At 38.5% G+C, this 24,704-nt stretch overlaps 1 protein-coding gene across 7 annotated transcripts in view; it reads right to left on the bottom strand.

Moving 5' to 3' along the window:
* The window catches only part of UNC5D (unc-5 netrin receptor D), a 567,925-nt gene that overhangs the window by 232,839 nt on the left and 310,382 nt on the right, over positions 1-24,704 (bottom strand). For all 7 annotated transcript variants that reach the window (XM_007962156.3, XM_007962159.3, XM_007962158.3 and 4 more), the window contains exon 2: positions 17,325-17,543. In XM_007962156.3, the coding sequence (XP_007960347.1) occupies positions 17,325-17,543 (219 nt within the window). The remainder of the gene's footprint in view (positions 1-17,324; positions 17,544-24,704) is intronic.

Raw genomic sequence — 24,704 nt, 5'->3', positions numbered from 1 at the left:
GATTAGAGACTTGAATGTAGGACCTTAAGTTGTAAAAATTCTAGAAGAAAACCTAGAAAAATTATTCTAGACATTGGCCTAGGCAAAGAATTTATGACTAAGAACCAAAAGCAAATGCAATAAAAACAAAAATGAGACAAACTGAAAAGCTTTTGCACAACAAAAGAAATAACAGAGTAAATAGCCAACCTATAGAATGGAGAAAATATTTGTAGACTATACGTCTCACAAAGAAGTAATATCCAGAATCTACAAGGGACTCCAGCAAGTCAGCAAGAAAAGACAAATAATCCCATTAAAAAGCAGGCAAACAACACGAATAAATGTTTTTCAGAAGAAGATATATAAGTATCCCACAAAAATAGAAAAAAATGCTCAACATTACTAATTATAAGGAAATGCAAATTAAAACCACCATAAGCTACCACGTTACCCCAATCAAAATGACCATTATTAAAAGGTCAAAAAATATTAGATGTTGGCATGGATGTGGTGAAAAGGTAATACTTACACACTGTTGATGGAAACGTAAATCAGAAAAACCTCTGTTAAAAACAGTATGGAGATTTCTCAAAGGACTAAAAGTAGATCTACCACTTGATCCAGTAATCCCACTACTGGGTATCTACCCAAAGAAGAAGTCATTCTATCAAGAACATACCTGAATTTGTACATTTATCGCACCACAATTCATAATTGCAAAGATATGGAATCAAGCTAAGGGCCCATCAACCAACAAATGGACAAAGAAAATGTATTATACCTATATCGTGGAGTGCCACTCAACCATAAAAAAAGAATGAAATCATGTATTTTGCAGTATGTTGGATGAAACTGGAGACCATTTTCCTAAATGAAGTAACTCAGGAATGGGAAACCAAATACTGCAAGTTTTCACATATAATTGGGAGCCAAGCCATGGGTATACAGGGCATACGGGGTGGTATAATGGACACTGGATTCTCAGAAGCGGGGAGGATTGGATAGGATGAAGGATATAAAACTACTTATAGGGTACAATGTACACTATTTGAGTGACAAGTACATTAAAAGCCCAGACTTCACCACTATACAATTCATTCGTGTAACCAAAAACCACTTGTATCTCTAAAGCCATTAATTTATTTTGTTTATTAGGACAGAAAGCAGGCTGGAGTGGAGCATGCATATTAGAAAGTAAAGTCGAGCAGGTTAAAGGGAGGCACTAGACTCTGGAGAATAGGGCTTGCTTTATGTTCTCCTCTCTGGGCAAATGGTTGATGAGCTCCTTTAAAGAGGAAAAGGCGGAAGAGAGAACATCCATCAAGTGCATACAGGTAGGAGAAGGTAGAGCGACTTTAATATTTCAGAGCTCCTATATTGCAGAACAGGGAGACCTATTAAAGCAGAATACACACACAATCTGAGAAGTGGAGTCTCATCAAAAAAGCATTCAATAACCTTTAAGGTCAGAAATGTATTTAAGCATTTTACCCAACTGCTACAAGAAGACACATTCATCTTTTCAGCACATAACATATTCTCCAGAATGGACCATAAGGTAGGCCACAAAACAAGTCTCAAAAAATTCAAAAAACAAAAAAAAATTGAAGAGGAGAGAACACTTCCAAACTCATTCCATGAGGGCAGCATTACCCTAATACCAAAACCAGACAAAGACATAACAACAACAAAAACAAAACTACACACCCATATACTTCATGAACACAGATGCAAAGATCCTCAGTGTAATACTAGCAAACCAAATTCAATAACACATCAAAAGGATTATTCACCATAATCAAGCAGGATTGATTTCAGAGAGGTGAGGATATTTCAACATATGCAAATCAATAAACATGACACATCATATTAACAGAACCAAAAATAACAAGAAAAAATGATCATTTAAATAGATTCTGAAAAAGTATTTGACAAAATTCAACATCCCTTCATGATAAAATCCTCAAAAAACTATACATAGAAAGAACATACCTCAAACAATAAAGGCCATATATGACAAACCTACAGCTAACAACCTACTGAACAGAGAAACAACACAACAAGGATGTCCACTTTTATATTTTTATTCAACATAGTACTGGAAGTCCTAGCTAGAGCAATCAGGGAAGAGAAACAAATAAAAGTCATCCATTTGGAGAGGAAGAAGTCAAATTAGCCTTGTTGGTAGATAACTTGATCTTATATTTGGAAAAATGTAAAGATTCCACCAAGAAACATTGGAACTGATAACTGAATTCTGTATAGTTGCAGAATACAAAATCTATGTACAAATATCAGTAGCAATTAAATATGTTAGTGGTGAATAATCTGAAAAAGAAATCAAGAAAGCAATCTCATTTACAATAGCCCCCGAGCCGCCCCCCCCCAACAAAAAAATACCTGGGAATAAACTTAACCAAAGATATGGAAGATCTCTACAAAGAAAATGATAAAACTCTGGTGAAGGAAATTGAAGAAGACATATACAAAAGTAAAGATATTCCATGTTCATGGATTGCAAGAATTAATGTTATTAAAATGTCAATACTACACAAAGCAATGTACAGATTCAAGACACTCCCTATTAAAATACCAATGACATCTTTCTCAAACATAGGAAAAGCAATCCAAAAATTTGTATGGACCCATAAAAATCTCTGAATAGCCAAGGCCAAAGGTATCAAGAACACTGAGGAAAGGATAGTATCTTCAATAAATGGTTCTGGGAAAACTTGATATCCATATACAGAACATTGAAATTAGACCCTTATCTCTCACCATATACAAAAGTCAGATCAAAATAAAAAAAAATCTAAGACATGAAACTATGAAATCACTCAAAGAAAACATTGAAGAAACTCTCCAGGACACTGGTTGAGGCAAAAATTTATTTAATAAGTCCTTAAAAGCACAGGTAACCAATGTAAAAATAGAAATATAGGATTACATCAAGCTAAAAAGCTTCTGCACTACAAAGGAAATAAACAACTAAGAGACAATCCACAGAAAATGAGAAAACATTTGCAAATTATCTATCTGACAAGGGATTAATAACCAGAATATAAGAGAAGTTCAAACAACCCAATAGCAAAAAACAGAACAAAAGATTTAAAAATGCGCAAAAGATCAAGACCTGAATAGACATTTATCAAAAGAGGACATACAAATGGCCAAAAAATATATTCTAAAATAGCCAACATCACTAAGCATCAGGGAAATGCAAATCAAAACCACAACTCACCCCAGTTAAAATGTTTTTTGTCAAAAAGACAAAAAAAGATAGATGATAGAGAGGATGTGGAAACAGAGAACCCTCATACACCATTTTTGGGGATGTAAATTAATACAGTCACTATAGAAGACAGTACAAAGGTTCCTTGAAAAACACAAATTATATCCTCCATATGATTCAGTCATCCCACTACTAGGCATATATATCCTCTCAAAAAGGAAATCAAAGAGATATCTGCAACCCCATGTGTATTAGACTATCCACAATAGTCAAAATATGGAATCAACCAAGTATCCATAAATAAAGGAATGAAGAAAATGCAGTATGTACATATATTTATATATATACACACATACACACACACACACCATGAAATATTATTCAACCATATAAAGGAATAAAATCTTGTCATTTGTAGCAACATGAATGAAACTAGAGGTCATAAGTGCAATAAGCGAAGCACAGACGCAAATATCACACGTTCTTACTCAAATGTGGGAACTGAAAAAGTGGATCTCATGAAAATAGAGAGTAGACTGGTGGTTACCAAAGATCAAGAAGGGAAATGAGGAGAGAAGACAGGTTGAAGAATGGGTAATAAAATACAGTTAAGTAGAAGGACTAAAATCCAGTGTTTGACAGTCCAGTAGAGTGACAATAGTTAACAATAATCCATTGCATATTTCAAAATTGCTAGAAAAGAGGAATTTGAATATTCCCAGTAGAAACATAAATGTTTGAGGTGATGGATATTCCTATTATCCTGATTTGATTATTACCCATTATATGAAGGTATCAAAATATCACTTGTGCCCCAAAATATGTAAATTATGTATTAATTAAAAAGAAGAAATAGGTTCAAGCTAATGGGAAGAACTTTCATTTTTTCACCTTCCTCATCTTATAAGAATACCAAAGCTATCGATTTTTTTTCAGCTTGAAGATGAAGACCAGCACCATCTCAAAATGATTCAGGGTTATCATGTTTATAAAGTAGGGAATGTCCAAATCCAAACCACAAAACTTGCTGTGATTTAATCTTGGCACCATGGTATTTTAAGAATACCCAGGATTGTTTTCAACAAAGTGTTTTAATAGATTTATACATAGAAGTGACTTTTATGAAGGAATAAATTGACACTCACAGGTCCCGAGAGACAGGAGGCACAGCAAGCCATGTAGAGACACATGGATAAGCATGGGGGTCTTTCAGGAGGCAGAAGGGGTGGGAGAACATGTGGCTGAGGGTCTTTCCATTGTGGTTTGCATGTGAAGAAACAATATACTGGGATTGGCTAGCTTGCATAATGTCAGTGGCTCTGGGGCATCCTGGCTACCCTAGTCCCGGGGTTAGGGCAGGAGAACAGTGGTATGGAGTATAAGAGTTCCATAGAAATGGTAGTTAGGGGTGTGGCCTCTGGATCGCTTGGTTTGCGTATGAAAGGCCAATTCACAGGCAAGTTGTTTGATCTCTTTAAAAATCAGCCAGCCCTGGGCAGAGCGGTCCCTACAGGGTCAGCAAGGCCCCAACTAGAAAACGTGGTCACATAGACAAAGAGCGGCACACTGTGCTTCGGAAAGCATAAACAAGGGACCAGGGCACCCCACTATGAAGATTATATCTGGTCTTACCCCATTCTTGTCAGGAGGTTTTGCAACCCCTCATTCAGGCAAACACAGTTGGAAGGAAAATGCTGAAGTGAAGGTTTCAAATTTAGTATGGCTCAGTTACCAGCAGAGGCTCCCCATGTGATCAGCAGAGCAAAGTGCACATAAAACAACTGCTCCCAAACACAGTATTTTCCCAACTGGTGGCATCAGAGTGGCACGCTTCTGTAAAAGGCCACAAGTGACATGACCATCTCACAAAAGGTATATTATCTCTCTAGATTAGGCCTTCTTCTAACATGAGGTCTTCAGTTTTATCAAACCATCCCCTCTAAAAGAAGCCTTGGCAAATCATGAATTCTTTGTATCTATTATCTTTTCCCCCTAACATAACAAGAAATAACTGTTGAAAAAGATGTTTTAAATACATTCTCAAATCCTCACTGATCAAATGATACACAAATACACATTTACATATGCAGTATACATGTATACATACCCATATACACATATGTAATAGTATGAGTGTGTGTATATATACACACACACATACATATACATGATATATTCACACATGAGAAATATCCAAGGAATGTGACTTTAAGAAAAATGCTCTTCCCTATCTCTTCCTCCACTGATTTTCATCTAACAGTGTTCATGCAGAAACGGCTATCTACTTCTATATCTCCAGAGATGGCAGCTAACTTGTTCACAGAAAATGCTACAGGGGAGTGGAAGTTCCAGGCAAATAAAAAAACGGCATGTCATAAATAAGAGTAGCATTGTACCCGATAACTGGCGTAACTCTAATAAGCATAGAAAAGTCCAACCCTTTAAATTATTGTGCAAATTATAACCATCAGCCTTTGTTATGGAGTAGAGTCTTAGAGAATATACAAATATGACTATGATACTGATATGCTAATAAGCTTTCTAGGCCGTTGGATGGTTTAGTTGTAGATAGACTAATGTTGGCAGCAGATGAATAATTGCTCTGCATGTACCAAACATAACGGAGCAGCACAGAACTTCATCATTTGTCAGCTTTATTTGTTTAAATGAGAAAAATGCTGACAGCAGTTATTGCTATAATCCCCTTATTTATCAGATAGAAAACACTAGTTACTCTTAGCAGGTCTAATCCTGTTGGGAGACTAAAAGTTAAAGGATTTTCAAACTAATTGAAGGTATATACTTCACTGTGCAAGGAAGAGAAATGTAAAAGAGAGGAGGGAAGAAATGGAGAGGGGAAAATAAATAAAATGCTTTATTTCTGATCAACTTTTAATAAAAGGGTGACAGTCATAGTCTAAGATCCTAACTTGTTCTGGACAAAATAGAGAATTCTGGAATAGTATTTAACATTCAGCACCTTGCCAACCCCAGCGGTGCCTACCAACAGCTGGTCCTGAGCTTTTTATCCACTGCTCCTTATCGCACTGACAAAGCCCATCAGCAACATCCTGCTGTGGTTACCGTTTCCAGCCAGTTCTCAAACATACCTGGTGATGGGCACTTGGGGAGGAATTTGATACAGTTCTCAAATGCTTGCCTCCCCACTCAGCCTTACTGCTTCAATCATTTGCAAGTTCTCTGTAGTAGGATGCTCGGCTTACCAACTGGAATCAATAGATTGAAGAAGGAAGTGAGAAGCCCTCCCTCTAAGATGTTTATCATATCCCCAACCATACAGAAGCAGTAAATGACCAGCTAACTAGGTTTTGGTAGAATCATTTTCTCATCCCAGTCTCGGTGCCTGTTTTCTGGGACTTTTTCAGTTCAATGTTTCACTTTCTTTGTACCTCATTGTTCACATTATAGTACTTCATGATCGGGGCTGAGAAAATGAGTATTCTATTCTTTGTATAAGAATTATTCCAATACAACTTCATGAGTAATGCAGGGCCTTGCTCAGTTCTCTGGGAGAGAAACAAAGCAATCCAACTCCCTTGAAAAGCAATAGACATTTTTTTTTTTTTTTTTTTTTTTTTCCCCTGGAGACAGAGTCTTGCTCTGTTGCCCAAACTGAAGTTCTATGCTGTGATCTCGGCTCCCTGCAACCGCCATCTTTCAGTTCAAGCAATACTTGTGCCTCAGCCTCCTGAGTAGCTGGGATCACAGGAATGCACCATCATACCCACCTAATTTTTGTGTTTTTAGTAGAGATGGGGTTTTGCCTTGTTGACCAGGCTGGTCTGGAACTCCAGGCCTTAAGTGACCCACCCACCTCAGCCTCCAAAAGTGCTTGGATTACAGGCATGAGCCACTGCGCCTGGCCTGAAAAGCAATATTCTCCTATATTCAAGAGTTTTCTTGAAAGAACCATGAACTTCCAAAGTTTCTCAACCCCTCTGATGCCTGGATTTGGCTGAGGTATCCTCTCTTACTCTGATGTCTCCTGAGCAGACAGAAAGCCATTTCAACTGGAAAAAGTGAGTCTTCCACTTATATAAGGGAATGTTTTCCACTTGTCTCTTACTGCTTCAGGATCAGAGCATCGAAAACTATACTTCAGCAATGAGATACTCCCTCATATTTTGAATAACACATTGTTATTATCACTATTAGTTATATAGTATTTGCATGGCCCTTTACTTTTATTAATACCATCACAGGCATTTTAGTCTTTCATCTTAATATCGTGTTACTATTATTTCTATTTTTTAGTATTATTATTTTGCCACAGGTCCCCTACCATAAGCAACAGATCAAAGACGTCCTAAGGTTTATGACATATTTCACTGGAAAGACAATTATTGAGCACCCTATATGTGCCTGTCACTGTTTCGTTCTTGTTGCCCAGGCTAGAGTGCAGTGGCACGATCTTGGCTCACTGCAACTCCCACCTTCCAGGTTCAGGTGACTCTCCTGACTCAGCCTCACAAGTAGGTGGGATTACAGATGTCCGCCACCACGCCTGGCTAATTTTTATATATTTAGTAGAGACGGGGTTTCACCATGTTGACCAGGCTGGTCTTGAACTTCTGACCTCAGGTGATCCACCCACCTTGGCCTCCCTAAGTGCTAGGATTACAGGGGTGAGCCACCGTGCCCAGCCCTGGAGGGGGAGACATTTTAACATGCTCTAACAATGCCCAATGTGACAACAGTCATGACAGCAGAAACACAGGCTGCTACGAGATCACACAAGAGGCTGAGTGCCATTCTACCTATGACTTGAAGGCGCTGTCCTTATTCAATATATAGCCTGGCTTCTAGACCACAGTTCTGGGGACTCCGGTAAGGACACATGTATCTCACACACATTTGAAGTTTCAAAACCGACAGATAGGAAGAAATGTCATGGAACTGTACCTCCATATCTTGAGAGAGCTTAGATGTCTTTAGGCCAACATAGTACTGAAAGTAGTAAATTAAATACAAAAATGAAAAGGCAGAACAATGTTTCATTTTACTGACAGATAATTAATTAGGGCTAAATGTCTTTTATCACTTCATCCTAGCAACAAGATAAAAATGTATCTTGACCAAAAATAAAATAGTTATCCTTTGAATGTGCATGTGCGCTATGCCTAATGAATAGTCTTTTGTTTCCCCAGGATGATAACCACTCCACGTATTCCTCAGAAGCACCACAAGTTCAGTCTTAAGTACAGAAACAAAGAATACACCCAAGCTCTCCAGTTTCTTCCACACCAGAGATTAGAATTAATCAGCTCAGAGGTGTCTGGTAAAGGAAAGTAAATTAACTTGATAGCGTTGTCTAACAACAGCAAGAAGAGAAACTTAAGAGGCAGAAGTGGACATGGAAGGGTTGTTTAGAAAATGCATCCCATGAATGACTCACTCCCATGTCATACTCACAACATTGTGGGCAACAGGGTCATGATTTCCAATCCTGTTGCTTCAATCAATAACTTTCCATTCCTGCAGTCACTGAAATCATCTCCTGCTAGTAGTTTATGACCTGAGGTCAGGACATATATTGTACCACTTGTATCACCCATAGTGCTACTGTCAGCAGCATTCCAACCACAGCAACTCCATTTTAAGTGAGGGCTAGGAAAATGAGGCTGGAACTTGCCGGGCTGCGTTCCCACAGAGTTACGCATTCCTTGTCTCTAGATGTTGATGGTTAGGGGAACAAATTAATAATGTTTACTAAACAAACCCAAACTTGGGGGTGTCCAGATATCCTGATATCTGGAGAACAAAGGCATTCCTAATTTTGCTTTAAAGATAGTAGTATCGATTCTTGCAAAATATAGTAATTAAGAAAATTAATCATTTATCACAAACCCTTATAGCAGAATACATCTACCCACATATACAAGCATTGTACCTAGAGTGGATGCGTTCCTCCTCTTACTTTCAGGAACGTCCTGTTCTGTCTACGGAGTAGCTGTACTTTCAGCCCTTTACTTTCTTAATAAATTTGCTTTTACTTTGCACTGCACACTTTCCCTGAATTCTTTCTTGCGCAAGATCCAAGAATCCTCTCTTGGGGTCTAGATCTGGAGCCCTTTTCTGTAACACTGCCATGGACTCTGAGGGTAACACACAGACACAATGCGACCTGAATGATTGAATCACATGCAAGTAAGGCAATGTTATTCTAGGAAGGGCAAATATTTACCTGCCAATAATATTAGCCCTGTTATCTTCTTGGAATGCAAAATTTTACAATTATATATTTGTTTTTTGAATCATAATCACCAGACACTTGTCTCATTCAAAAAGAAGAATAAAATAGCTGTTTTATATTCATCATTTTGAAGGCTAGTCTTGACTGAGCATTTGCTGTACACTAGCCCCTGGGCTAAGCATGTCACGTGTATTAGGTGCTATGTGACAGTGGATACAATTATCACTGCCATTTTATACACGGAGGAACCAAGGAGAAAGGAAGCTCAATTCCACATCTATCTGAAAAATAGGTAAATGGAGAGCCTGATTTCAAACATTGCTTCCTCTACACCAAAACCCATGTTCTTAACCATTAGGCTAACCTCAGGTTTCCTTCTCTCTCTCTCTCTTTGTGTGTGTTTTGTTTTTTAGAGATCTTTATAATTATTTGTTTTTGTTTTTCATGTTTTTTTGAGACAGAGTCTTGCTCTGTTTCCAGGCTAGAGTGCAGTGGCACAATCTCAACTCACTGCAACCTCTACCTTTCGGGTTCAAGTGATTCTCCTACCTCAGCCTCCCAAGTAGCTGTGACTACAGGTGTGCATCACCACAGCCAGCTTATTTTTGTATTTTTAGTAGAGATGGGGTTTCACCATGTTGGCCAGGTTGGTCTTGATCTCTTGACCTTGTGATCTGCCCGCCTCAGCCTCCCAAAGTGCTGGGATTACAGGCATGAGCAACCGTGCCCAGCCTGTCATTCGTATTTTAAATCAATGTACACACGTCTTAATGTGTGAACTGAAGAGACTGGTCAAGAATTTACACTTTGAGACGAATGTATGGTCAATATCAGAAATTATTAAATTATATAAAGTGATTAGCTGATTTCTATCACTGCTAAGGATGGATGAGAGTAAATAATCTCCTTATTTCCGTTTTGTAGGAAAAGTTAAATTAGTTACAGGAAACAAGGCCTTCATACTCTGCCAGTTTATGTAGGGAATTCATAATATTTTCCTGAAAACCTTTTAAGAATATGTCAGTCTTCTCTGAGAAGTAGAGTGATGAGCACGATGAAATCTAAGGTGGGGAGGGAGAAGTATTCCATAAACTTGAGTTTTAAACCCACAAACTGTCAATGAAACACTTGAGAGATTATTTCTGTGTTATGTGGCCTAAAATATATGCTTCCCAAATGTACTTTAGTGACTTGTGAATCATTGAAGATACTTTCAAATTAATGGTTTTCTGGAAGATACTATATTCAAATCCCCATCACCAGCATAGCAACATTCTAAGATATAAACTTTTAAGATTTAATACATTTTTATTTCTATTCTTCTCCCTTTTCTCAATACAATCCATTAACCTTTTTTCCCCAGAGAGTGACTCCAGTTGTTTAAAAAGGAAATCACACACAATGAGGTCCCTGAAATGAAATTCTTTAAGAAGAAAAATATTAGTTTACTGGAGTTGAGACTTTTCCCATAACACATTGGAATACACATTATTTCACTCATTAGAATTCGATATCTCTGAGGTGGAATAAGATAAGAGCCACGGCGTGTTGTTAAGAGAATTCCTATTTTTATTGAACAGTAAAAAAGTGGTTTAGCTTATTGATAATTCCAGCTCCCCACAGCCCACATAATCTTGATTGCCAAGATACGTTTGGTTTGTGGTTGTTTACTATTGTGTGTATGATATACATGTGTTTGCCTGTTTAGATTAAAGCTCTAATTTCTGCATTACTGCATACTCCATCCTTTTCACAGGGGCACGATTCCTGGGTTGAGATTACTTCTCAACTCTGAGCTCCCAGATGTTAACAGAAGAACAACACAAGGAAGATGAGTTCCCATATTTCCAAATGAAATGAGGCAGAACAAATGAAAGAGGATCCTTTGGCTAGTGCAGAGAACTGCAAGTGTACGTTACTAAGAGGTATAGCCTTGTCTGTGCACAGTAACTCATGTCAAATAAATTGTACTTTTTGCAGGAAAGAACTCTCTAGTCCTGGGTTTTCCAAGCTAAATTGCATGAAAACACACAATCCTTTTTCTTCTTATTTGAACTGTTAGATGACAGGGCCAAATTACCAGAAAGACCAAAGGCAGTTTGCAGCCTTTAACAACTGAAAGGACTTATTGCTTCCAATTTAGGAACACAAAAGAGTCTGTGTCTACTCCAAACACTCCCAGGTCCTATGCATTTCCCATTGGTTCTGTGAAGACAGAATGCCTGTAAGTAAAAAGAATTATCACAAATTTCTCTAGAATTTCAGAAATGGAGAATATGTTGTGCAAACAGACATAAGGAGTTACTTTCGACAGGACTTAAAACAACAGGGACAGTTCTCTCTGTCTCTCTGGTCAAATGTGGTCCCATTGTCCTTGACTTCTCAGTGTCATTCACTCCTATTAGGCTGGCAGGAATTATTTTACAGATCCAGTCAAAAGCCATTAAGTCTATAAAGGTAGTCAAGTCCTGTTTCCTAGCTCTGCCTTGGAGAACCCAAGGGAGGTAATGCATCTATTTTTCAATACCTGAGGCCATTTTGTTTCCAACCTAAATTGCACTTGGCATTGTTTTGGGGTATAATATCTACACTCATCTTGTTCTTGTTTCCACAATTCTACTATTAATACAGAGCTTAGGAAATGTAATTGCAGTGTGTGGTAGATAGTGATTTTCATTAACTACACTGAAGAAAACTGTTTAGGGAGAGACATTTCTTTTGCATTGATTCAATCAAAATGACTTGGAAGAAAAGGTTGTGCTTATTAAGTTCTTTACAAAAACGTAACTGCTAAAATTTAAATTCTTTCTCAACAGCATATTTTTAAAAATCGGTATATAATCTCCTCAGATTTTGTCATTTATGAATATTTTTGTTCTGCTCAGTTTCTTTGAAATATGTCTATTGGCTTTTTTTTTTTTTTTTTAATGAAATAGGAGGAAATTTCTACGCGGAAGTAGAGAATGTAATCAAAAACGCTATCCACATGACATGGAGTTGCCTAGCAATGCTAGAGGAATTAAAAAGGGAAAGCAATAACAAAACAGAATGTAGTGAAATTAGAAGAGGGTGCACTGTTGAATTGGTTTGCAATACTTAAAGAGGTCTTTATATGAGAAGGGATATAAGATTTTTCTAGCAGTGGTAAAAGAAATGGCTGATCATTTTACAATGTTCTTTCTCTCTTTCATTTGGAAGAGTTTGCCCAATGGGATTCGGCTATTTTGAGTTCATTGCTGGGCAAAATCTAGGACAGAGACATCTGATGATAAAACATACAGCCCCAGTGAGCCACTGGTATTTGAGTCCTTTTTAATTGTACTAATTGAGCAAAAGACACATAAACCTGTCATATTCTGCCATTGTTTTGTAGGCCTTTGCTTATATGGTAGATGTCATTCCCTTGGTTGCCCTCTCCCAAACTCCAGTGTCTTCCTTTGAATTTTTAATGTTAATGTAAGTGAGACTGCTTTTGTCTCTGACTCAACCTCTCCCAGCACCAGGCCTATCCATCTAGGTCTCTCCTGGGTCCCAGTCTTGGGAGTACAAGATCAGAGACATTCCCGAAACCAAGATTCAAATTGTTCTCTATTCTCCCCATCAAAATGCCAAATCCTGCCTTCAAAATGAAAACTGTACCAACAATCTGGAAATGTCTATCATTGCTTGCTATAAACTTTTGTCTAACAGTGCCAGAAACATGACCCAAGTTAAGGGGTTGGCTTTTATGAAGATGAAAGAAATGGTCAGGAATAAAGAAATTCTAATGATATTTGTATAGGATGATACACATGGGTGATGGAAACCCTAAATAGATTCATAATGGAAAATGATGAGCCATGTACTTCAATCCATCCTTATGCCAGCAAGAAAACCTGTCAATATTTTGATCTTGGAGAAAAGTATACAAATCTATAGGCAAAGGTGGTTTATGATGTTGAAGAAATTCATCTAAAGGAGAAATCAGGAGATCTGGGTTCTTGAAACAGCTATGCCATGAACTCACTGTATCTCTTGAATCTTAACATTTTTAATGTGCAAAATAGGGCTGTTAGATTATCATTAAGCTCTCTCCCAGTTCTTACATTTAGATTCTAGGATTCTAAGCATGCTTTGGTCTGAAGAACAACATCTCTAAAAGGGCACTTTTTTTTTCTACTTCCTACTAATTCCAATTTGGAATGAATAGGGAATTATCATAGGATTTTAGGTGTTTCTCTACTTTTTGGAGTTTTGAAATTACACTGCAATCCTACAGTAGTTCAGAACTGTGTAAGGATTAGCACCCTTTCTTTACATGTAAATAAGATGTTTAGTTCTTGGCCCTTTTCTTTATTGATAGAGTTTTACCTACAGATCTTTTTGAGATAACGTTTTCCTTTTGCTTTGAAACACAGCATCCCCTGGTTACTTCTATTGTTTTCTTTTCTTTCTTTCTCTCTTTCTTTTTTTTTTTTTTTTTTTTGAGACAGAGTCTTGCTCTGCTCTGTTGTCCAGCTGCAGTGCAGTGGCACAATCTTGGCTCTCTGCAACCTCCACAGTTCAAGCGATTTTCCTGCCTTAGCCTCCTGAGTAGCTGGGACTACAGGTGCCCACCACCACCTCCAGCTAATTTTTGTATTTTTATTAGCGACAGAGTTTCACCATATTGGCCAGGCTGGTCTCAAACCCCTGACCTTGTGGTCCACCCACTTCAGCTTCCCAAAGTGCTGGGATTACAGGAGTCACCGTGCCTGGCTCCCCTGGTTACTTCTTTGCTGAAGGCTGATACGCCTGTCTCTGTCTTCTGAAGAGGTATATCTCTAGGTCTACTTCCTTTTCATATTGACCCTTCCCCTCTAACAACTCTTCCACTCACATGGTTTCATTCTTTCCTAATGATTCTCAAATCTACTCTTCTACCACCTAATTCTATTAAGTTCCAAATCTATATCTCTTCATTATATACCATAAGCACTTCAAATTTAGATTGTCAAACTATGATCTCAGATTTTTCTCCTTGTTAATGCAATTACTTACATGCTGGTTGTTATTTCTGTGCCGTCCCCGCTCTCAAACCAGTTCTTACCTTCTCTCACCTGAATTATCCATGTCTCCTAGCTCCCTTGTTCTGGGGTCTGCTTACCAATGTTTCTTCCAGATTGATTCTTTAAAGCAGAGCTCCAGCCACTGCATACCCGTCTATCAATATGATCGATCACCACAACCAAAATACCCATAAAACTAAGGACTCCACACTCTTATTTGAGGCCTTTCATGCCATTGATTAAACTGAATTTTCTAGCCACTGGCTGCTATTCTTGTACATAAATTTTGTATTTCAACAAAACCAAATGTTTTGCTGAACATATACTAAGCTTTCTTCATTTACTAATGTTTGTGACCTTCAGGCCACTAAAACTCCTCTTCCCCCTAGAGAGTGTGACATCAATTATGTCCATCTTAGTTACATATTCATCAATGTCCCTTTCTACTGCTATCAAGTTTACAATACCTTTCCTGATAGTCCTAGTTAGATGTAATTTGAGAAACAAATCTTCCGTAGAATCATATTCTTCTCTTCAGATATTTATCCTAACTTAATCTGCACTGCATTTATGGGTATATTTGTCTTATCTCTATCATTACCTGTAAAACCTACCTATATGGGCTATTATCTTATCTCTCTCTGAATACTCTGTAATACTCTGAATACCTTGTTATATAGAATATCACTGCTATATAGTTAACAAAGTAGGCTGATTTGAAACTTCAGAGTTATACTGATGTTTTCTGACTTATTAAAAAATCTGATATCTAGTGAGTTGACCAAGTCAAGTAGTTGACCATCTAAAAAAATCAACAATCTAATGTGTGACCTGTTACGGGAAGTCAGGGACCCCGAATGGAGGAACCGGCTGGAGCCGTGGCAGAGGAACATAAATTGTGAAGATTTCATCATAATATGGACATTTATCAGTTCTCAAATAATACTTTTATAATTTCTTATGCCCGTCTTTAATCTCTTAATCCTGTTATATTCGTAAGCTGAAGATGTACGTCACCACAGGACCACAGTGATAATTGTATTAACTGTAAAAATTGATTGTAAAACATGTGTGTTTGAACAATATGAAATCAGTGCACCTTGAAAAAGAACAGAATAACAGTGATTTTTAGGGAACAAGGGAAGATAACCATAAGGTCTGACTGCCTCTGGGGTTGGGCAAAAAGAGTCATATTTCTCTTCTTGCAGAGAGCCTATAAATGGACATGCAAGTAGGAAACATATCACTAAATTCTTTTCCTAGCAAGAAATATGAATATTAATACCCTAAGAAAAGATTGTGTTCCTGTGGGGAGGTATATAAATGGCCACTCTGGGAATGTTTGTCTAATGCAGTTGAGATAAGGACTGAGATATGCCCTGGTCTCCTGCAGAACCCTCAGGCTTACTGAGTTCCTGCAGAAAACTCAGGGTTTGGAAAACTCAGCCATGGTAAATTTGTGGTCAGACTGATTCTCTGCTCTCAAATCCTATTTTCTGAAGTTTAAGATGTTTATCAAGACAATACATGCACCGCTGAACATAGACCCTTATCAGTGGTTCTGCTTTTGCCCTTTGCCCTGTGATCTTTGTTGGACCCTTATCAGTGGTCCTGCTTTTGCCCTTTGCCCTGTTCCTTCAGAAGCATGTGATCTTTGTTAGATCCTTATCAGTAGTTCTGCTTTTTACTCTTTGAAGTATGTGATCTTTGTACCTACTCTCTGTTCTTACACTGCCTCCCCTTTTGAAACCCTTAATAAAAACTTGCTGGTCTGAGACTTGGGCAGGCATCACGGTCCTACCGATATGTGATGTCACATCTAGTGGTCCAGCTGTAAAATTCCTCTCTTTATACTGTCTCTCTTTATTTCTCAGCTGGCCGACACTTATGGAAAATAGAAAGAACCTACGTTGAAATATTGGGGGTAGGTTCTCCCAATAGTGACCAGATTGGATCTTGTCTGAGAAAGCAAAGTTCAAAAGCATGTATTATTTCTGTCAACATTAAAATATAAAAAGGTATACATTTTGAAGGCTTTGAGTCAAATATCTCACTTTGACATCCAGGGCAAGCACTTTACTTAATCTCTTTGAGCCTTAGTTTCCTTGTCTATAACAAGGTAATAATAGCATTATCTACAGCAGGGGACTGTTGAAGAAAACTGAACAAGATAATAATGCCTGTCAAGGGCTTAAAGTGTGATATATAGTGAGTACTCAATATGTATTAGCTAGTATAATCATAATTTCCATCATCACCACTTATCAGCCAAATTCACCAATAATTTACTAATAATGTAAAGATGGTCCCACAATTCTTTCATATTGGAGATCCTGCTAGAATATGGTAACCTAATTTGGGATCTGCCACTACACCATAGTCAAAAAAAAAAAAAAAAAAGAGGACTCAGAAACCAACTGTGGAGAATAAAGTGCAAAGAATAAAATCTAGGAAAGATTAAAGAAACTCAAATCATGCTGCTTACCAAGGGGTTTGATGCAAGATTTAATATTTGTCCTAAAAAATATTCAGAATTCTGCAAACAAAAACAGTGACTCCCTGGTTTTATTTCTAGTGATATTAACTTCCATTAACTTCCAAATTTTTAAACACCAAAATTTGGTGTTTAAAGTTATATACAGCAAGAAAAAAAATGCCTCTGCATCATATTAGAAGAGACTACCAAGGCAGCTGTGGGGTCATTTGAAGAAAATGATTTTATCTTATACGCCGGGAGTGATGTAACTATGGCCTCATTCACAAGAGGTGATGGGGGGGCGGGTGGTGATTTCCAGTCTTTCCCAGATACATAACCACAGGAGAACCCGAAGAGTCACCATGGCTGCTTCTGACTGCTGCACGTTCCTACCTGAGCTCTCGTCCAGACTCTCTTCAGAGACATGCTCGTTCTGATGGACCCACTCGCCATTGCATTTGAAGAATATCTGCATGGCTGGCCTCGCTTTGCACCTGAGTGCAATAGGGTTGCTCTTGATAATATAAGCGTCATCTGGCTCCTCTATGAAATGAGGCAGTGTCCCAGGAGCTGATGGGATGGACTCAGGAAGGGCTTCGCCATTGTCAGTTCCTGTGAAATCAAAGAGGACATCAGAACACAGCCTACACTGATAGCACATACACCAGGACACAATGGCAAACCCACACCAGCTCTAAGATTCTGTGCTGGAGAAATCTCCACTGTATTAATAAAGCATGCTTGTAGAACTGGTGTAGATGAATTATCTTCTAGAAGGTGAACTAAGAGGATACGGGGCTTCCAGCTAGCCATGGCTTCAGTGTTATTGGATGAAGCATTAAAATGAATAGGACACTCCTCAAATTTCTGTTTTGAATCTGAGCATCTTTGCAGAAACAACTGAGATAAACATCTGTGAGGTGAGAGGCTCTGGTGAATGGTTACCTGAAAGAGCTAAACACAACCTCAGGCTGCTTCAAAACTGAAAAAATGGTAAGAATAGATGTTGTTCGCCCACACATGTATGTGGATGAAAGGATGATGACAGAGGATACTCAGCCATAAAATATAGTCAAAAGATTCCAAATAGTCTGCTTTCTTTACCTATGAAACTGTGGAGATTGTCTGGCAATCTGTCTTGGATCTTGGATAACTCACCAGCTCACCGCCCCTTCAAAGGGAATGTGATTCTATTCTGCTTGCCTTTGGCCCACCCTCTGCCTCCAGCAACCTTCCACCATATATGATGGACTGCACTACTGAGGGTGAGAACTAACAGAAATCACTAATAGTTCTGAGCTTATAGCCAGCAGCTATAATTACATTTGTTCAAGTGAAAGGAATAAACTGGACTCTCCCCTAACCTTAGGAAATGGAGGAAGCAATATAAAAAGGTAAGTGCAGGAGGGAAAACTATACTTCCCTGTTTCTTCATAGAGTGAGCAAAGACTTAAGTCCCAGGAAACTGCCACAAAATCAAAGGCAGGAAGATGTGATTGCTGAGCACAGTGAATAGGACAAGGAAGAGTGGCATCTTGTACCCTGAAAAGGCCCACCTTCAATCTGGGGGGGTACCATCTAATCAGCTGCCAGTGTGGCCAGAATAACAGCAGGTAGAAGAACGTGGAAAGACTAGACTGGTTAAATCTTCTGGCCTATATCTTTCTCCCATGCTGGATGCTTCCTGCCTTTGAACATCAGACTCCAAGTTCTTCAATTTTGGGACCTGAACTGGCTTCCTTGCTCCTCAGCTTGCAGATGGCCTATTGTGGGACCTCACCTTGTGATCCTGAGTCAATACTCCTTAAGCAACTCCCCTTTGTATATACATCTATCCTATTAGTTCTGTCCCTCTAGAGAACCCCGCCTAATGCACTCACCCATCAGATCCAACTCTCTGAAAAGACTCTGGGAAAGGGGTGCATCTTGTGGCCTCACTTGGTTTTCTGCATGCCATCGATGCAGTTGTGACCAGAGCCTCTTACTATTCATGCTTAAGTCAAGAACCCAAATCAGAAAGCACTGTCAATGGTAAACCTAATTCATTAAAAACAGGAGTATTGCTCTGACTGGGCATGGTGGCTCACGCCTGTAATCCCAACACTTTGAGAAGCCTAGGCAGGCAGATCACTTGAGGTCAGGAGTTTGAGACCAGCCCGGCCAACATGGCAAAACCCCGTCTCTACTAAAAATAAAAATAGTATCCAGGCATGGTGGCATGTGTCTGTAATCTCAGCTACTTGAGAGACTGAGGCAGCAGAATCACTTGAACCTGGGAGGCAGAGGTTGAAGTGAGCCAAGATCCTGCCACTGCACTCCAGCCTGGGTGACAGAGTGAAGTAGACTCTGTCTAAATAAAAAAAAAAAAAAAAAAAAAGAAAGTAATGTTCTGTTTCAGAACTACAGGAGGAATTCTTAAAAGTAAAAAGAGGTACAAAGGCTCAGACTTCAAGAGGTATTTTGTATAAGCAAGAAAATAAAAGACACCAAGTTAGTAAATGGCTCATAACGACTGGGAACACACATGCACAGTTTGCCACTGGAACAAATTAAACGTAACTATAACTTGATTCTTCCAAACAAGATTTTTTTTCCATTAAATACATCAGCTTAAGAGGAGGAAAAACAGCCTCACATAACAAAGAGTTTAAGAGACTATAAGCCTTGAAATGTATTTGCAATGGAAAAGCTAACTCACATTCAAGTGATTGTCAGCATAAAAAAATCGTACAGCAAATATTCTAAAAACTAAGGGCACACAGTTTGTCACAAGTATAATAAAGTCAGAAAATAAAATGTGTATATGTCACAGGAAGTAAGAGGGGTTTTGGGGTAGAATCTCAGATGTAGTTTTTTAAAAAGTATTTTAATTGTATTTAAAATGGATTTCACAAAATAAATCACATATTGTTTTGTTACTGAATGCTTATGCAAATTTCTATCTTCAACAAATACCAAGTTCCCGCAGGCTTTTGTAAATCCATACGTTAGAGGAAATGACAAAAGTATTAAAAGATTTTATATGAACATCATCTGCTTACACTCCCATTAGAGGCTTTAGTTCTGTCCAATTCATTGTTCAATTCATAAAAGGGCCACTTGATAAACAATACATACCCAAACCTACAGTGGTGGGCTGAGTAGACAGGCACAGACGTGCAATCTGAATGAAGCATTTTTGCTTTACTAGTAACGAGGCATGAATATATCTATTCATCTGGCATAAATAAATGCCAAATAAGTAAAGGCACTAGATCATGTAATAGATCAAGTTTTAACCATTCAACTCACAAAACACAGAGAGATCTAGAGGCAGTTAGGTTCCCCTTCTCCCATTTTAATAAATGTCCTTTAGATAAAGTAGCCTGTTCAGCCTGCATCTGAAAGAGCAGGAGAGTGGAATGGACAAGCCTGAGGGTAACTGTCCTAGCTACCCAAGGATCCCCCTTAAGGATCAATCTTAAGCCAGGCACAACTCATGCCTATAATCCCAGCACTTTGGGAAGCAAAGGTGAGAGGACCACTTGAGCCCAGGAGTTTGAGAACTGCCTGGACAACATAGTGAGACCCTCTTCTCTACAAAAAAATTAAAAAAAAAAAAATTAGCTGGGTGCATGCCTGTAGTCCCAGCTACTTGGGAGGCTGAAGTGGGGGGGCTCACTTGAGCTCAGGAGGTAGAGGCTGTAGTGAGTCAAGATCACACCACTGGCATTCCAGCCTGGGTGACAGAGACAGAGAGAGACCCCGTTTCAGAAATAAATAGAATAAAGAAAAAGGAATCAGTTAGCATTCAGAGGATGACAAAAAGGTAGAATGTAACATTACATTTTTATTATTAAATAAATACAAAAAGGGCTGGGATCCATGAAAATAAGAAACAAAGGAAAATGATTTATTAGAGTGGCAGTGGGAAGGTGAGGGATTGTAGGTATATATTTGTATACATATCACTGTTTATTTGTATCCGTCTAACAAATGAGGTAGGTGAAAAGAAGAATTTTTTTTTTCTTTTTTTTTGCTTTGTATAGTGAGGTGCTGGGAGTGGTTACTGCCTATCCCTGTACCTTGCCCCGCCTCCTCACACCCCAAGTTCCACACTGGGTCAGGCTTTCATTCCTGGTGCAGCAAAGCCCTGCCCAGCCCAGCAGGGGGCTTCCCTCCAGCAAGAGGGCTTACTCCCCTCCACAGGCTGCCTCTCCAGGAGGACACCCCTTCTTGATCCCACAGGGCAGTGAGTCACCTCTCTCCCCGCCTCTCCAACCCACACGTGCCAACCATGCTCAGCCCTGCCCAGTAGTTTTGAACTGAATTCTTCAGGAAATCATCAATTCTTTCAGTAAAAGGGAAGGCTAGGAAAGAAAGAGGAACAGGAACTGAAGTGGAAACTTTTAAGGGGCTTATAAATTGCTGACAGATTCTACTCTTTGGGACAGGGTGACAAGAGGTCACTTACTTTAATAGTTTTACGCAAGACTGCATGAATGCTTTTTTTCCTTCAAGATGAATTTATTCATAATCTCAACACATATGCCACAACTCCACTTTATAATTCAGAGAAAAGTTTTAAATTCTGGTAGGACAAATGGCTGGTGACTGATCCAGCCATCTGCCTCCTTCCATACCACATTCACAGCAGAGGCTGGAAAAATAACAGACTCAGATGACCTACTTGCAGGTCAGCATGGTCAGGTGACACTGGTTTAGCACATGAGTCATAAACAGAAGCTTCTGTGAAAGCTTATATTTCCCTGATATAAAGAATAGGTGTGACCAGGTGTGGTGGCTCATGCCTGCAATCCTAGCACTTTGGGAGGCGGAGGTGGGGGGATCACCTGAGGTCAGGAGTTTGAGACCAGCCCGGCCAACATGGTGAAACCCTGTCTCTACTAAAAATACAAAAATAAGCCAGGTGTGGTGGCACACGCCTGTAATCCCAGCTACTCAGGAGGCTGAGGAAGGAGAATCACTTGAACTCGGAAGGCGGAGGTTGCAGTTAGCCAAGATCACACCGTTGCATACCAGGCCTGAGTGAGAGAGAGAGAGAGAGAGAGACTGTCTTAAAAGAAAAAAAAAAAAAAAAAGAATAGGTGTGGTTGGTATTGTCCTTTCTCCTGTTTGTTCCTGACTTACTTGGGGAAGTTGGAGAGGAAAAGTCCAACAGGAACCCAGAAGTTCCAGCACAGACATCACTGAGAGCTTTAACTAACACCAGGATCATCTACCCCCAGATAATATATTGCAGCTTTTTTTTTTTTTTTTTTTTTTTTTTTTTTTTTAACGATCCCTACTTATTTAAAGCAACTGATAGATTGTCTGTTGTGACAGAAAACATTCCTCACTGATACAGCTGCATCTTCCTTCTTACACAAAGCCAGCACTTCAAGCTTCACTTAATTAAATCCTAATGCCATCAGCTGTTCAGGAAAGAACCTTGGTAGGCTAAGGAACGTGGAAACTCCGTTAGCAGAAAGTCAAAATAAGATCTGCCGTTTACCAAGTGACTACAGATTGTGATAATAAGTCTTCTACATGGATTTGATCATTTAAGAGACACAGAAACTCTCCGAGGTGGGTGTCACTGTGCAACTGAGAAGATGCTTTAATTATGTGCCTTATCTAAGGCTGCACTGACAGTAATTGGTGGGCTCAGAACTTGAATGCAGGTCTCTGACTCCAGCCACCTCAGAATTCCATTTTGTTTCAGGGGAATAGACTCTTACAAGTCTGATACTCTAAATTAGTGAATGCCTGTCGTAGGGTAATAGGGTGCAGTTCATAAAACCAAAAGATGATATAAAAACACACATTATCTGTGAGTCACTGCTTCACTTACAATAAGTGTGACATTTATCTTAAAGATCATTTGGTTAATCTGTCAGCTGGACTGCGATTCCAGGTCAGGATGGGTGTGTTAGGAACCCTTCCCAAAGAAGGCCTTGAGAAAATAAATATTTTTGAGAACTAGCGTTCTACTAACTATATTTAACTGACTAGACATGCTCACCAAAGTCAGGAATAAAGAAGACAAAGAATCATTGTTTGAGAATAAAATAATAAGAATTTTTCTGTGTTTCATTTAGAAATAAATGTTTCTTTTAAAGCAGAAATATTTAACAACTAAAATTCCAATTAAAATATAAGGATGCGGTGAACATTAGCAAGAAAAACAACTTGGCCAAAGGCAGTGCCATTCTATTAGGGTTAACCATAATAAACTGCCAATATTTGATCATTTGATGTGTTGTATTTGTAATGTAATTGGGCACAACGGGGCCCACAGTCATCCAAAATTGGGATTCATAAAATCCTGATCCATTGGATTATTAAGTGAAGTTGAGCATCAAGAGGTTTTGAGACATTCTAAATTATTTGTATACTTTTTTCTTAAGAGGATATTACTTTGAAATACATATCACTTTTTTTCTCCCTTTCTGTCTCCAAAGTGTGCTTGTCTTTTCACTATACAGGTATTTGTTTCAAAGTGTAAACAGGAACCACACCAAAAAGCAAAGATCAAATCTGCTAAAACTAAAGAAGTTTACATGAGAATCAAATACCCTGATAAAGTGTGCGTTAACTCTGTGACCTTGGGTGAGTAACTTAACCCTGATGTTCCATTTTTCTCATCCACAAAAATGGATGACTAAAATCTGTTGGTGTTTTGTGATGTTAAAATATATGTAAAAATAGAGCAAGTGGTTAAACGTTACATACATATTAAGCAGCACCATGACCACCACCTTCAGCATTATCACTGTGTGGACAAAGAATAGCATAAAAAGGAAACAATTACAATTATCATCCCTATGATTTCCATCCCCAAATTTATCCTAACATTTATAATTTGATTTTCTGATTGCTATTGTCATTTTCATCTCAGAGTCTTAGTGATATGGACCCTTGCTTATAACACTTCTTTATCATTTGCTCCCTGTAGCTACATTAGTAAAATTCTGTTAGGTAAAAAATTCTGAACACATGCTGTGAAGCACTTATTCAATAAACATACAGTGAAATGGTTACACTGTACACCAGGCACATGACTATCTTGCAAAGCAGGCTAATACACAATGGGTTTCCTGTTGGCCAGGTCCCAAAACTATTGGCTTTAATATGCGAGTAGTTAATAAGCATAGGAGATTTCATAATATTCCAGAGTCCCTCTCACTGCAATATGTAAATAGAGTAGGCTCCTTAGAATTAGCTCTTTAACTTCCATTCATTTACTGTGAGTGTATTGGTCCACGGCAATGTGCAACTCAGAGCAGAAAGTCATAGCAGGAAAACCAAGTTACATAATCTAAAAGAGAATACAATAGAGCCAGGCTCTCTGCCTTTGTTTATGTAAATGTGACTTGTCTCCATATGGTTACTTAATTAGATAGGGGATGCATTTCGCCCATTTAATGCAGAACAGCAGCCAGAATTTTACATACCAAATATTTAATGCAATTTATGAAATACAGACTCTTTCCCTAGGCCCCAGTAAAAGTTTTTTATTTTTAACTTAAAAACTATTCTTTCTTCCTAACCTGTAATCAAAATGGAAATGTTTTATATCATTGCGTTTGCATCATTCACCTCACCTGTGCAAATCTTATAGATGACTAAGATATTATTTTATTGAGCAGATCTTAAATCCTGCAGAATGAAAGATGGGAAACAGCGCTTAAGACACATTCAAAGAAATCAAAGAGCCATTCTTAGTTCCTTAAAGAACTTCAAATTTCAGTATACCCTACAAAAGCACATTCATTATTCTCCAATTTATCA

Source organism: Chlorocebus sabaeus, chromosome 8 (genome assembly GCF_047675955.1).
Source record: "Chlorocebus sabaeus isolate Y175 chromosome 8, mChlSab1.0.hap1, whole genome shotgun sequence".
Classification (NCBI taxonomy): domain Eukaryota; kingdom Metazoa; phylum Chordata; class Mammalia; order Primates; family Cercopithecidae; genus Chlorocebus; species Chlorocebus sabaeus.
The sequence above is the reverse complement of the archived record's forward strand: the minus strand, read 5'-3'. Positions and strand labels throughout refer to the sequence as shown.